The 15,796-nt window shown below is 39.4% G+C and overlaps 1 protein-coding gene across 2 annotated transcripts in view; it reads left to right on the top strand.

The window, feature by feature from the left end:
- The window catches only part of DCBLD2 (discoidin, CUB and LCCL domain containing 2), a 92,705-nt gene that overhangs the window by 20,610 nt on the left and 56,299 nt on the right, over nucleotides 1-15,796 (top strand). For both annotated transcript variants that reach the window (XM_051859388.3, XM_089331502.1), the window contains one exon: nucleotides 3,357-3,584. In XM_051859388.3, coding sequence (XP_051715348.2) covers nucleotides 3,357-3,584 — 228 coding nt within the window. The remainder of the gene's footprint in view (nucleotides 1-3,356; nucleotides 3,585-15,796) is intronic.

Here is a 15,796-nt window from a genome sequence, read left to right as displayed (position 1 = left end):
TGAAGAGAGCTCCATTTTAATTATTTTCTTCATCAGCGTGCATGCAAATATCCTGATTTTTATCAGCTAGTATTTACTTTATTTGTAGAAATCATGCTATGATGGAAAGGACAAAAAACATCTTGTTTATTTATTGTGACTAAAACATGAACTGAGCATAAAAATTACTCCTAACATTTTACTTGTACTCTTTCTGTAAAATTTGTTGTGAAATGACAACCGTAAGTTGAATAGCCTATGTGGAGTACTTAAATATGACAATCTACCATTACAAAGTATTGGATTCAGCTGTTCATGGGAAAGTCTTGACTTTCTGCAATCCATCAGCATTTCTAATAAGTTAAAAAGCCTCTGACTCAGTTTGTTAAAGAAATACATTTATCTTTTGAGTTATTTCATTTATTCAGTGTTTACTTTTTAAAGCTTGAAATGCTTCCAGGAAGCATGTTTTCATCTTTCCAATTGTAATAGAATATTTCTGATGCGTTTCCTAATTTTAGAAACTCTCATATGGTTTTTTTCTTTAACGAAAGAATGTTGATGAGTCTCAGAATTTCCTTACATTAAAGTTCACTTACTTTCACAGTACAGGTTTTATACCTGTATGTTTTTAATTTAGCTGATAGCCAGCAGAAATATTCAAGGTATTTTTGTGGTAATTTCAGGAGAAATTTGTGGTTGTTTTTTCTTGATTGTATAACATCCTAAGTTTTATATTTGCAAAAGATCAGCGGGTATAGCGCACAAAATTCCACATTTTTTCATTCTACCCTTATATAGTCTTATATTATTCAGCTGCTGTGTCTAGTGCTTAATAAAAGCAGATGTAGAAGATTACTAATGTTTATTATTGATTAAAATCTAAGCTTTTTATGAGAGGTATTTGTTGAAGCCAGATTTCATCACTGACCTTTAAAAGTAGTCTAAGAAACAATAATTATTTGGGCTTCATTATCAAATGTCTGTATCAGCAAAGGATGTAATTTTTTAAAGTATTATAAAAATTTGAGTGCAGAGTTTTTTTTTTTTAAGCATTCATTTATTTATTTGAAAGGCAAACAGATCTTCTGTCCTCTGCTTCACTCTCTAAATGGTCACAATGACCAAAGCTGCACCAGGCCTGAGCCAGGAGCTGCTCGTGGGTTTCCCACATGGGTGCAGAGGTTCAAGCACTTGGGCCATCTTCTGCTGCTTTTCCCAGGCCATAAGCAGAGAGCTGGATTGGAAGTGGAGCTGCTGGGACTCAGCTGGTGCCCACATGGGCACCTGCAGGCACAGGCTTAATCTTCTACACAACAGAGCCAGCCCCCTGTTCTATTAATTTTGAAATGAGTTTGAAATTACTTTCTCATAGGATAAAGTTTGTGTATTCATTCAATTAAAAACATTTAGCATGGGGCCTGAGCTGTGGAGTAGTAAGTAAAGCCTACGGCAATGGTTAGAGTCCCAGCTGCTCCGCTTCTGATCCAATTCCTTGCTAATGCGCCTGAGAAAGCAGCAGAGGATGGCATAAGTACTTGGGTCCCTGCACCATATGGGAGACCCTAAAGAGGCTTCTGGCTTTGAATTGGCCCAGTTTTAGCCACAGCAGAGAGCTGGACTGGAAGAGGTGCAACCAGGACTAGAACCTGGTGCCCATATGGGATGCCAGTGCCACAGGCGGAGGATTAACCAAGTGAGCCATGGCACCAAGCCTTGTATTCTGCCTTTCAAATAAAAAATCTTTAAAAAAAAATTAGATTCTACTTGCTAGATATTATGTGAAGTCCTTATTTATAGTTTCCTTAAAGCAATCATCTGTTCTAATAAATTATATCAGTACCATATTCTTCAAAAGAATAAAATCATGATAATAGAATATATATATTGAAGTTAAAACCCAATGATGCCCCTTTTAGTGTAGTTTTTTGTGTGTATAAGTGCTGTATTATTCCAGAAGATAATTATAAGTAACTTCAAGGAACAAATATTATTTTGAAAGAATATATCCATCACCCTATTAGATTTATTTGAATCCCATCACTTATGAAATGCTAGCCAGTAAATTAAAGAGGCAGCTGAAACTACTAAATGAACATTAATTAATGCTTCCTTGTGGGTGCTCTTTGTAAAAAAAAGACAAACTATGATAAAAGGGACAATGGAAATATTTCATTTTTGCAAAGTAATATGCTACCTATAAGTTTCCGGGTACAGGTGCTGAAGAAATTTTTGGAGCAAATACCACCACTACCAAAATATGAAGTCATTATTCCTAGTCTTTAATCATTAAAATGCTGTTTTTTCTTTTCATTCGATAAGGAAAAAATAAGGCATTAAGGGAAAGACAACTAAAATGTGAAATTTCATCAAAACATTAAATAAATACCTTTAATGTTTTCAAGAAGCAGTACCTTGGTGCCGCTAATGTGGCATAGTGGGTGAAGCCACCACCTTCAGTGCTGGCATCTCATATGGGTGCTGGTTCAAGTCCTGGCTGTTCCACTTCCAATCCAGCTCTCTGCTATGGTCTGGGAAAGCAGTAGAAGTTGGCCCAAGTGCATGGGCCCCTGCACCCACATGCGAGACCCAGAGGAAGCTCCTGGCTTCGGATGGGCCCAGCTTTGGTCATTGTGGCCATTTGGGGAATGAACCAGCGGATAGAAGACCTCTTTCTCTCTGCCTCTCTGTAACTCTGCCTTTCAAATAATAAATCTTTTTAAAAGTACCTTATAATTAATATGGTCAATTTGCATAATATTTATTGCAGATTGTTTTTTAGAAGCCATTCAGCTTATTAGAAATTTTAGAAGGAATTTGTAATGCTCATAAATTAATAAATGAAGCTGATAACATTTTTGTACTATATATTTACTTTGAGCAATTGCTGTAAATTGACATTCTTATGATATGCATACGTATTTTATTTTCATTTACTTGTTCATTTTGGAAGTTTCCTTTAACTGAAAAATTTTGTAGGTGATCATTGATTATTTCTACCTAACTTGGCATTACATGGCTCCAGTGAATAGCTATACCAAGGATGGAGAACATCCAGCCCCCAAACCATAAAAAGCCCACATGATCATTTGGTTTGGCTCTGCCAAGGCAACCACAGATAGGACTTAATTCAATAAATCTATAGCAGACTAATTTTTAATTTGATAATTTTGTATGGCCTACACATGTTATAAACTTCCAAATGGCCCTTGACCAAAAAAGATTCCCCACATGTGACTGTTACCTGTTTTGTTTAAAGAAAGTGTTGATGCTATAAAATACCTTTTTGCAGTCTTCACAAAAAATTCCTTATTGGTTATAGTGTAAGATGTGAGAACAATTTCTCATTCTTTGAACCTTTTTTTTTTTTTTTAAAGGTGATGGATGTGGACATACTGTACTGGGCCCTGAAAGTGGAACCCTTACGTCCAGAAACTATCCACAGACCTACCCCAACAGTACTGTTTGTGAATGGGAGATCCGTGTGAAGATTGGAGAGAGAATTCGCATCAAGTTTGGTGACTTTGACATTGAAGGTTCTGGTTCTTGTCACTTTAATTATCTCAGAATTTATAATGGAATTGGAGTCAGCAGAACTGAAATAGGTAGGACTTTTTTTGTAAATACAAGTATAATTCATTGTTACTTCAGGTTGTGAAACTAAAGCCGTTACCATTGAATAATTATACTGAGTAAGATAATATATGGGAAACTACTGAAAATGTGTAGAAAATCTCGAATTTGAATCTTCTCTGTTTATCTTTTTTTTTTTTACTTTGCTAATGAGCCTTTGTTGGTATCTTCACCCAAGATGCCACTGTACTATTTCTAAGAAAGAGAAAATTAGTTATGTCCCTTTGAATATTTTCCTTTGATTACTTTATTTGCAGTGTAAGAACACAAGTGTAATTCGCACATGGGGGTTGGTACAGCATGCTGGTTGAAAGCATGGGCAGTGAATCTAAACTTCCTGGGGTTAAAAATTCTGTCTGCCCTTAGCTTGCTGGGTCCCAGATCTTGGGCAGGTTTACCTCCCCTCTCTGTTTCTCACTTGTAAAGTAAGGACTGAACTGGTATATGGAAAGTGCTTCCAACAGTGCCTGTCCGATACGCTTGTGCATGCATTGCTGTCAGCGGTTACAAAGTATAGCTGCATGGTGGAGTCACCTCTGGAGACTTGAAAACTGCTGTTATTACTCATTCCCGTCTCAGACCACTTGAGATGGAGTTGATTGAGTAGGACATAGGCTTCAGTATTTTAAAAGCTCCCCAGCAAAATCTGTGTTTCAGGCAAGGTCTTTTTTTAAAGATTTATTTATTATTTACTTGAAAGTCAGTTACACAGAGAGAAAAGGTGAAGCAGAGAGAGGTTTTCCATCTGCTGATTCACTATCCAGAGGCTGCCATGGCCAGAGCTGCGCTGATCCGAAGCCAGAAGCCAGGAGCTTCGTCTGGGTCTCCCATGTGGGTGCAGGGGCCCAAGGACTTGGGTCATCCTGTACTGCTTTCCCAGGTCACAGCAGAGAGCTGGATCAGAAATGGAGCAGCCAGGACTCAAACCGGCGCCCATATGGGATGGTGGTACTACAGGTGATGGCACTACAGGTGCCACAGCACCAGCCCCCAAACAAGTTTTAGAACCTTTGATTTGGAGATCAGTATCTTTCTGTTAAGAATGGTGGGAGAGGGGCTGGTGCTTTGGCACAGCGGGTTAACACCCTGGGCTGAAGCATGGGCATCCCATATGGGCACTGGTTCAACTGCTACTCCACTTCCGATCCTGCTCTCTGCTATGGCCTGGGAAAGCAGTAGAAGATGGCCCAAGTCCTTGGAACACTGTACCCGTGTGGGAGACCCGGAAGAAGCTCCTGGCTTTGAATCCAGCCATCGGGCCATCTGGGGAGTGAACCAGTGAATGAAAGATCTCTTCCTCTCTGTGTAACTCTGACTTTTAAATAAATAAATCAATCTTAAAAAAAAAAAAAAAAAAAAACGGGTGGGAGAATTTGTGCAAGGCCATTTTGGAGAACTAACATCACTTTAAGTGTTAGTTTATTTGGAAATATAAATATCTTTCAGATATGATAGGAACCCAGTATCCTGCTTTTTAAATCCTCATCCCTTGGCCTTCTCTCCATCTCTAGCCAAATCTTTCATCTCTCCTCTACTTTCCAGCCTTGTATCTAACTGAAGAAAATTACTGCCCTGTTTGCCCAGCTGCTGACCTATAACCTCTGTGGTCTTCAGTCAGCTCTGGTAGCTTGATCACCACATGCATAGTTCCATGGATATATTTTCTTGGATAAACTTTTAGGAACTCACATGAATGGAGGCTATAGAAACCCTATTATAATAAGTAACAGAAGACAATTGGATAGTAGATGCCTCATAAGGCTGCATTTGACAGTAGATGATGCCACCCAAACGTTCAGGAAACAGCAGTGAAAAAAACCTCTTCCCGGCTCTGATAGTACCTTACAGAAAGTAAAGGAGACAGAGAAACACATTGTACTGGCTGTAACTACTAAGTTAGGAACTTGAGAATTTCTACAGAAAAAAATGACCTAGTTTCTTCATGTATAAATAGCATTTTTTAAAAAGAAAGGAAGGGGAGGGGACTGTTGTACAGTGTGACATGTCTTCCAAAAATAATGTGTAGACCTTGTTAGGTTACTTTGAATCAAGATCTTATTGAAGGAAGACATTTTTAAGATGATCAGAGAAGAATGACTGTTCTAAATGAACTGTTATTTTACCCTAATGTGTGGAGAGATTCTGGAGTTCTAATGAGATGTCTAAGATTTGTTTTTCAGTGCTTTAGGAAGCAAAGGTGTGCAGAAGGAAAGGCAAAGCAATGATAGCACACATTGCTGGACCCTGGGAGTGGGCACCTGGGAGTTACTGCACCTGCTGCTGCTTGCTTTTGTATGTTTTGGAAATTCTCAAAATGAAGAATGTTTTTAAAATGTTGACAAGAGTTGTATATTTGGACAATAAATAGAAGCACTGTTACTGGAGAGGAAGAGTTTTCCACAAAGGTTTTAAATGGCTCGCTGGATTCTAGTCATAGCTCCTGGAATCATTGAGTTCATTCTACAAATCACTGAACCAGTCCAGGTTTCCATGCTATTTTCTGTACTGTGAGAAAGCTGGTTTTTTTTTTTTTTTTAAAGATGTATTTATTTGAAAGACAAATTACAGAGAGGTAGAGGCAGAGAGAGAGGTCTTCCTTCTGCTGGTGCTCCCCAGATGGCCACAGTGGCCAGAGCTGGAGCCAGGAGCTTCTTCTGGGTCTCCCACAGGGGTGCAGGGGCAGGATCGGAAGTGGAACAGCTGTGACTAGAACTGGCACCCAAATGGGATGCCAGCGCGTCAGGCCAGGGCTTTAACCTGCTGCACCACAGCGCTGGCCTCAGGCTTTTTTTTTTTTTTTTTTTTTTAAATGCAGTGTTTGGTGTATAATATTTGTATAGTAAGTCCCAGCTGCCCCTTATTACCATTTCCTGTTGTGACACCCTTGTCCCATATTGGAGTGCCTGGGTCTGAGTCCCAACTCTTGCTCCTGATTCCAGCTTCCTACCAGTGGGCACTGTGGGAGGCACCAGGTGATGGCTGAAGTTGTTGAGTCCCTGCCACCCTTGTGCAAGACCTGGGTTGAGTTCTGGGCTCCTGTTTCTGGCCACAGTCTTGGCTCTTGTGGGCATTTAGTGGTGAACCGCAGACTGTCACTTGCTCACACTCTTTCTTTCTCAAAGTAAAAAAAAAAAAAAAAAATGCATTCTATAAAAGAAGAAACTTAAAGTATATGTGTCTTATGTAGTCAAAGTTACACTTAAAAATGCATTCTGTCTCATGCTTTCATCCGAAATACCTTAAGTCCTCAGCATTACTCACAAAGAGGGAACTGATATCTTAAAGATCTCATTTAATGAGTGATTCTATGTCTTTCACATTTCAGTTTCCCTTTCTGTTCTTTTTGGCCCCTTTCTCTCTATTGTGCTTTGGTCTGCCTATCATAAGGGAAAAAGGAAATTTTGCTTTTATTTACCATCAAGTTCTTATAAAAATTATAGTGATATTATGTGCTTAATGATAAAATAATATTTTTTTGAATTCTTATTCTGTAGAAGTTCTGGCTAGTAATAAAAATAACTGATAGTCTTACAGTGCTGGCAATGTACTAGGTACTATTCAAAAGTGCTTCTATCAGTGTGGTCTTCCCCAGAAACCTTTCAGGTAGGTATTGTTATTACTATGTGTGCTGATGAGAAAACTGAGATACAGAAGGTTGAATAACTTGCCCAGGGTCACAACGATAGTACAAAGTGAGGTTCAGACTAAAGCAGTTTTGTTCTGGAACTGGTATCTGTTGTTGTAAACCCTTGATGGGCTTGATTTCACCAGATCCTCCAAGAATCCAATAGATTATTCCTATAAACAAATAAGGGAAAAAAAAAGATCAGAAGATAATGCAGCTTGCGCTAAGTCGTATCAACACAGCCGGAATTTGAACTGAGGTCTCATTGTAAAGCCCATAGTCTCAACTACGACTTCATCTTTTATAATATGGTCTGCATCTTTTACAATATGGTTCCTTTACCCCAAACAGATGAAACTAGCAGCTTTTTGGTCAACGTTAACTCTTGTTTTCTTTTACGTGTTGGTTTTGATATAATTTCGTTGGAAGAATGGGATAAAGAATTTACATATTCCTTTCACTTATTAATGTTTTACCAATTTCACCTTGTAAGCTTTATCCGCACACTACTTCCTCCCCCTCACCCCATTCATATGCATACTTTTGCCTTTCTGACTGTTGAAATTTAGCTTTGGACATGATTTCCCCTAACATCTGTATATTAAAGTGTTTATTTCCTGACAGTAGGGACACTGTCTTTACATAACCACAGAAAATTAACATTGATGTAATTTATGCAGTAAGCTACAGTCCTTACTCAGGTTTCTCCAGTTAACCAAGTAATGTGCTTTGCAACAAAATCAAATTTCAGTTAATATATTTTATTCAATTGTCTCTTTTTTTTCCCTCCATTACTCTAGAGATTAAAGGAGAGGACAGTTCTTTGGTTCCTCAGTATTTCATGCTGTTGACATTTTTCAGTATGTGGGCTATTTCGTAGGCTAGTCCTTAATTTGGTTTGTTTTGTGTTGTGAGTAGGTGCATGTTAGGCACTTTCAGCAGAAGTGATGTTCTCATGGCACACAGTGTCAGCCTGTTCCATGACTGGCTTGATCTCCTGGCTAAGCTGATAGCACCCAGGTTTCTACGTTGTACCTAGTTTCTTCATAATCAATACATATCTTATGGGGAAACTCTTTGAAATGATGTAAATTTCTTTTACTTATCAAGCTAGTTTTGGCATTCATTAATGATCCTTGTCTGAATCAGTTATGATGGTTGCCAAATGCTGGTTTCCTAGTTTCATCATTTCTTCTATGTTTGTTAGATTTTTTCCTTCTGAAAAATGTTCCTTATCTCTCATTTGTTTATAAATGTGGGCTCAATGAATTATTAGGTTCATTGCATGTAACTCTTCACTATCATTTTTTTAAGGATTATTTATTTATTTATTTGACAGGCAGAGTTACAGACAGTGTGAGAGAGAGACAGAGTGAAAGGTCTTCCTTCCGTTGGTTCACTCCCCAAGTGGCCACAATGGCCAGAGCTATGCCAGTCCAAAGCCAGGAGCCAGGTGCCTCCTCCTGGTCTCCCACGTGGGTGCAGGGGCCCAAGCACTTGGACTACTGCTTTCCTAAGCCACAGCAGAGAGCTAGATTGGAAGAGGAGCAGCCAGGACTAGAACTGGTGCCCACATGGGATGCTGGCGTGGCAGGCAGAGGATTAACCTGTGCCATGGCACCGGCCCCTTCACTATCATTTGTATGCTCATATTGGCCCAGATTTCCTGTGGGAACCTTTTGAGGCTAGGCCTTGTTCCTTTTGTGATGGCCTCCTCCTTCTTTACTACCTCACATCTAACACAGGATGGTCTAGATTTATCTTGTACTTGCCCTGCCTCATTCCTGGAATGAGCCATTTCTTCAAGGAACCCTTCAGAGAACTCTGGTTCTTTTTAGTAGAAGTTGGTATGAAAAATTGATGTCCATTCCATCAGTTTAGACCAATGGGCTGTCAGGCCCTATTAACAGATTTCGTAAATAGCTGTATATATTCATGTATACATACATGCTTACATACGTACGTACATGTGTGTATCTTAGGTCTTATATTTATATTAAAGAGCATGGGTTTTTATTGATGCCTTTGATCCTAATTTAACATTATAGGGTTCATTCTACCATTTTCTTATTCATGCTTGTAATTTATTTCTCTAGCAATGAGAAATCCAGCTCCCATTATCTATAATATGAGACTAATTCAGAAAGTTCAATTTGAAATGGATTTTAGAGATTTTTTTGGTTGTCAAAAATATCTGAAATCCATAGATTTTTTTTCATATCCTTTCATGAACTTTTTGAACACCCCCAATATACATGGATTTCAAAATATCTTTGCACCAAAATCTCGTTAATTCTATTTTTCACAGACTTTTTGAAGTATCCTTGTATTTACTTATTCAGTCTATAACCAGAAAAGTTTCAAAATTACATACATACCTGTGACTCTAAATAAAAGGACCTGCTAGGTAGAACTTGTATTTGTTTAGAATCTAAACCAGAGGACATACAAGGTTACTTCAAAACGTTTATGGGGGTGGGGGGTGGGACATTTGGCTTAGTGGTTGAGACTCACAGCTTATAGTGGAGTACCTGGGTTTGCATCCTGGCTCCAGCTCCCAATTCCAATTTCCTTACAATGCAGAGTTTAGGAGACAGCCAGTGGTGGCGCAAATGGTTCAATCCCTGCCACCCACATGATAGACTCTTACTCTCCCTCTCTCCTCTTCCTTTCCTCAAAGTTTTTTTTTTTTTTTTTTAATAGTTTCTGGAAAATGGGATCAAAAGACATGTATTTTGCAGAATAAACTTTGAAATCTATATGTGTATTATTTCTCATATACACATTTTTAATGGACTTTTTGAGAACTTGTATAGTTTGAGTAGCATGTGCAAACGTTGGGCTTGTTCCCCTCCTGCCAACTCCTATCTCTCAGTGTGTTATTCATTTGAAATATGGTTTGGTTCATTTGTTTCTGATCAACTCCCATTGTAGGTATTTTCCTCTGTCCTTGATGGCTTTCTTTTATGAGTATCTGAAACACAAGCATGGTTCTCATAGTTAGAAATGTGCAAGAAGATATACTCAGATAAGTGACAACGTTCTTTGTTTTCACCAATCCCCACTTGCCCCCTGCAGCTAACCAGTTGTGTCATTCTGTGTTTTATTTTTTCTACACTTTTAGTTCAAAATTGTTATCCTTTGTACTTTGCTTTCCCCACTTATAATATATGCTGAAATTCACTCCACATGACTTCATGGAGACGATCTTCATTCTTTTTACAGTCACAGAACTCTATGGCATGGTACTCTTGGTGTTTATTCAGTTAGTCTGTTATGGATGCTGTATTGCTTGCTTCAGATATTTTACACCTATAAACTGTTTTTGGTATTCTTAGTGTATGTCTTCTGAGCAGATACTTGAAGAGCAATTATTGAGTCCAGATACATATATATGTATACATTTATGTATACCATTTAAAGATTGTGCCAGTTGGCACCAGCAACACGTAAAAATGTATTTCAAACAGTCCTTCAAATGGTGTATAGTCATGTTTTTTATGATTTGCCAGCTGAATGGTGAGAAATAGTATTTCTATTGCTGTAGTTGGCATTTCTCATTGTTGGCCAGGTAGAACCTTTATTCATGTGTTGAAGTGTTTGAGTTTTGTTTTTTTTTTTTTTTTTTTTTTAACTTTTTGTCCCTGTGTCTTTGGCCAGGGCTGCTATTATCTTTTAGGGATTTTAGCCTATATGTGATATATGCTGTAAATAATTTCTGCTATCTCATCAGTTGTCTTTTGACCTTGTTTATGGAATTTGTGCAGGGTGTTTACATTTTACAAAGTCTGCACAGAAAAAACAGTCATCAGTCTTCTTTAATTACATCTGTTTTCTAAATCATAGTTAGATAACTTCACCCCACATCTCAGGTAAAATAAATTTACCCATTTTTGTTCCCTCCCTCTCTGGTACAATTATATGGTTTTGTGTAGAAGATGGCCCAAGTCCTTGGGCCCCTGCACCCACATTGGAGACCTGGAAGAAGCTCCTGGTTCCTCTCTTTGGCCTGGCCCAGCCAGTCCTGGTTGTTGGGGTAATTTGTGGTGTAGACCAGTGGATGGAGGACCCCTCTCTCTGTCTCCACTTCTAACTTTGTCGTTTAAAGTTTTATTTTATTTATTTAAAACAAGAAAACCAAATTCAAAATCATCACATCTCCAAATGTCAATTTCATTTCTATAGATTACCTTTTAGGTGCTCTGTTAGCATAGATCAGGGAGAACATGTGATATTTGTCCTTTTGGGATTGGCTTATTTCATTAAGTATGATGTTTTCCAGTTTCATCTAGAAATGACAGGATTTCATTTTTTACTGCTGTAGAGTATTCCATGGTGTACAAATCCCATAATTTCATTATCCAGTCTTCAACTGATAGACATCTGGGTTGATTCCATATCTTAGCTATTGTGAATTGAGCTGCAGTAAACATGGGGTACAGATAATTCTTTCATATGCTGAATTCATTTCCTTTGGGTAAATTCCCAAGAGTAGGAGGGCAGGGTCATATGGTAGGTCTGTATTCAGATTTCTGAGGTATCTCCAAACTGTCTTCCACAGTGGCTGCACTAGTTTATATTCCCACCAGTGGTAGATTAGGATACCTTTTCCCCCATATCCTTGCCAGCATTTGTTTGATTTCTGTATGAAAGCCATTCTAATGGGGGTGAGGTGAAACCTCACTGTGGTTTAGATTTGCATTTTCCTGATGGCTAGTCATCCTGAGTATTTTTTATGTGTGTGTTGGTGCTTTGAATTTCCTCTTGAAAAATGCCTGTTCAGGTCCTTTGCCCATTTCTTTTTTTTTAAATAAGATTTATTTGAAAGTCTGAATTACACACAGAGGAAAGGCAGAGAAAGAGAGGTCTTCCAATTGGCCCAGTTCCACTCCCCATTTGGCCACAATGGCTGGAGCTGTGCCCATCTAAAGCCAGGAGCCTGGAGCTGCTTCTGAAACTCCCACGTGGGTGCAGGGGCCCAAGGAATTGGGCCATCTTTTACTGCTTTCCCAGGACATAGCAGAGAGCTGGATCGGAAGTGGAGTAGCTAGGTCTTGATCCAGCATCCATATGGGATGCCAGCGCTTCTGGCCAGGGTGTTAACCCACTGCACCACAGTACTGGCCCCAGTTCTTTGCCCATTTCTTAGCTAGATTGTTTGCTTTATTGTTTTTGAGTTTCTTGAGTTCTTTAAAAATTCTGAATTAATCATTTATCAGTTATATTGTTTGCAAATAAGTTCTCCCATTCTGTTAGTCACCTCTTCAGATTATCCTTGATAATATGCATATATGATATATGTATAAAACATATGCATAAGTTTATCTGTTTGGTCAAATTATATGATATACATGAGTAGACTTTTGTATAAGGTGAGATGTAGGGAATCTAATTTTATTCTTATACATATATACGTCCAGTTTTGCCAGCACCATTTTTATTTTTTTTTAAGATTTATTTATTTGAAAGGCAGAGTTAGAGGCAGAGAGAGAGAGAGAAAGTCTTCCATCTGTTAGATCATTCCCCAGATGGCCTCAGTGGCCAAAGCTGTGTCGATCTGAAGCCAGGAGCCAGGAATCTCCTCTAAGTCTCTATTGTGGGTACAGGGGCCCAAGAAGTTGGGCCATCTTCCAACTGTAACACTCCTGTTCTCAGGTAGTTCAGGTAAGGGATGTGCAACCTGCAGTCATCACTGTCTTTTAGAAAGAAAGGCATGTCCATTCTTGGTGATGTTGTTTTTAATATCTGCTATGTCATGTTTTAATTATAAACCCAAGTCTGGCTGGCGCCGTGGCTCACTAGGCTAATCCTCCACCTTGCAGCGCTGGCACACCGGGGTGGGTTCTAGTCCCGTTTGGGGCACTGGATTCTGTCCCGGTTGCCCCTCTTCCAGGCCAGCTCTCTGCTGTGGCCAGGGAGTGCAGTGGAGGATGGCCCAAGTGCTTGGGCCCTGCACCCCATGGGAGACCAGGAGAAGTACCTGGCTCCTGCCATCGGATCAGCGCGGTGCGCCGGCCGCAGCGGCCACTGGAGGGTAAACCAACGGCAAAGGAAGACCTTTCTCTCTGTCTGTCTCTCTCTCTGCCTGTCAAAAAAAAAAAAAAAAAAAAAAAAAAAAAAAAAAAAAAAAACAAACAAACAAACAAAAACACCCAAGTCTTCTTGCTTAAGAAAAGAGATCTGTACCTTCCTGTCAATATCCTCTGCAAGTGAGTCTTTGTGAAGCAGCTGAAACTGAAGCTGAATCCAGCCACAAACAGCAGTTTATTGTAAGTTACAGCATGAGAGGAATCTTGGGAAGAGTTTTCAGGCTTCCCCAAAGAGAACACAATCTCAACTCCAAGTCAGGGGCTAATTTGTGCAGTTCTACCTCGTTCTGGTCCACCAAGCAAGCAGAAAGTAGTGATCCCTGAAGCATGGCTTTTTAAAGAAACTTGCTGTACAGAAGACATCACTGAATGGTAATGTCTATTCTTAAACATGCTCTTCTGTTTTAGAGGGCCAGTCATGCATCTGCCATGTCCCCCTCCATTTAGCTTCCTGAGGGCGGCAGTGTTCCTATCTCATTTCATCCCAGAGTCCCCAGCACCTGCAAAGCATAGTGCCTGAATACTCAGATTCAATATCAATTTGGGGGGTGAACCAATGGAAGGAAGACCTTTCTTTCTGTCTCTGTCTCTCTCTCTCACTGTCTAACTCTGCCTGTCAAATAAAAAAAACTGAATTGCTTTGAGAATTCCCAGTACTCAGTACTGAAAACTTTCTATGTCAGTTTGTCTACAAACAGTGGTTCTTTTCTAAGCATGTGCCATTCCCCCATCTGCTCAGCAGGTAACTCTCTTTCCTCAACTCCATCTTCATAAGTTGTAGGTTTCTGTTTCTTTTTTTAAAAGATTTACTTATTTATTTGAAAGGCAGAATTACAGAGAGGCAGAGGCAGAGAGGTCTTCCATCCACTGGTTCCCTCCCCAGATGGCCACAACGGCTGAACCTGCACTGATCCCAAGCCAGGAGCAGCTGGGACTGGAACCAGAGCCCATATGGGATGCCGACACCATAGACAGTGGCTTTACCCGCTACGCCACAGTGCCAGTCCCAAGTTGCACGTTTCTAAGAACAACATTGTTCTGTGGCTCATCTCTCAATAGATTGAATTCTTATTTACTTGAGAACATAAATCAGGTTTTAAGTTTCCTAACAATATTAATTCCAATTCTGGTCTAAATCAGATACATTTCTCTTCTCTGTTGAATATGGAATATTTCCCATTAACACTTTCTGGAGTTTAATTCGTTGGTGTTCTTCTACCAAAATGTGGTTGATATGAATGTTGGAAGAGGCATGAACACCTTACGGTTTAAACTCTGTACAAGTCAGTACGAACTCTTTGCCAGCAGGGCCTAAACAGGTAAAAATGAATGGGTAAAATGACAGCATTGCTATGATCATGTGTGATATTTGAGTTTTGGAATTGGGGAAAGTATGGAGTGGTGAGCTGTGGTAAACTGGAGTGTGTGGTTTTCTCTGTAAGGACAGCCACTGTCCTTTTCAGTGGTACAACCATTTGGAAAACTGGCCAAGTTTCCCTTTATTCTTTTCCCTTGTGATTTTTCAAGAGGACCCAAGAAATCAAAATTTATGTCAAATTTTTAAAATCTTGGCAACTAATCTAAACATTTTGGAAGAGCATATGGCCCAAAATTGTACAGGCCAAGATACGGGCCAAGAGGCAAAATAAAAAACATTTATCGGCAGATTTGAGCTGTGAGCTGTAGATTCCGACTTCTGCTCTATACTTCCAATCATCCAAAAGCCAGGGCAGTCTTATAGTACACTAAAGCAAATTTCTGGTTTATTGGTTTCTGTTACTTCATAGCAAATAACCACAAACTTAGCAACCTAAAGTGTATGTGTTCGCACGCGCACACGCACACACACAAATGCAATTGTCTTAGTTTCTGTAGATCAGAAATCTGTGCATGATATAACTTAATTCTGTTTTGAGTCTTCTGAGGCTGAAATCAAGGTGTCAGCTGGGGATACGGATATTTTCTGGGGCTCAAGTTTCCCTTCCAAGTTGACTGGCTGGCTGACTCACTTTCTTGCAGTTGTGAAACTGAATTCCCCATTTTGCCGGTAACTTTTGGCCAGGTGCTGCTCTGAGTTCCTAGAGGCTGCGTGCAGTGGCCCTGACAGGCAATTCACAGTGCACATGTTCACTTCCTTCTAGGCCAGCTGGCGTCTCTCTGCTTTCCAATTCTGCAACCAAGTGGAGAAAACACTGTGCTTTTAAAGGACATATCTAATCAGATCAGGCCTACCGCTACTCTAAAAAAAAAAAAAAAAAAAAAAATCAGGGACCATGGTCAAGAAAATACCTTAGAAACATAAAAAGATCACTTACTAGAGGGAAAAATTTAAGATAACAAGTTACTATTTTCATTAATCCCTGATACTCCTGGAGGAAGAGAAATAAATTGCTACAGGCTGACTGAAAAAGTGGTTTAGTAACAGCATGTGTTAAAGTCAGAGTGAGAGTATGCATGGATGGATGAATGA

Source organism: Oryctolagus cuniculus, chromosome 4 (genome assembly GCF_051225735.1).
Source record: "Oryctolagus cuniculus isolate XC-2025 breed Fujian yellow rabbit chromosome 4, ASM5122573v1, whole genome shotgun sequence".
NCBI lineage: Eukaryota > Metazoa > Chordata > Mammalia > Lagomorpha > Leporidae > Oryctolagus > Oryctolagus cuniculus.
Note: the sequence above shows the minus strand (reverse complement) of the source record. Positions and strands in the feature narration are given on the sequence as shown.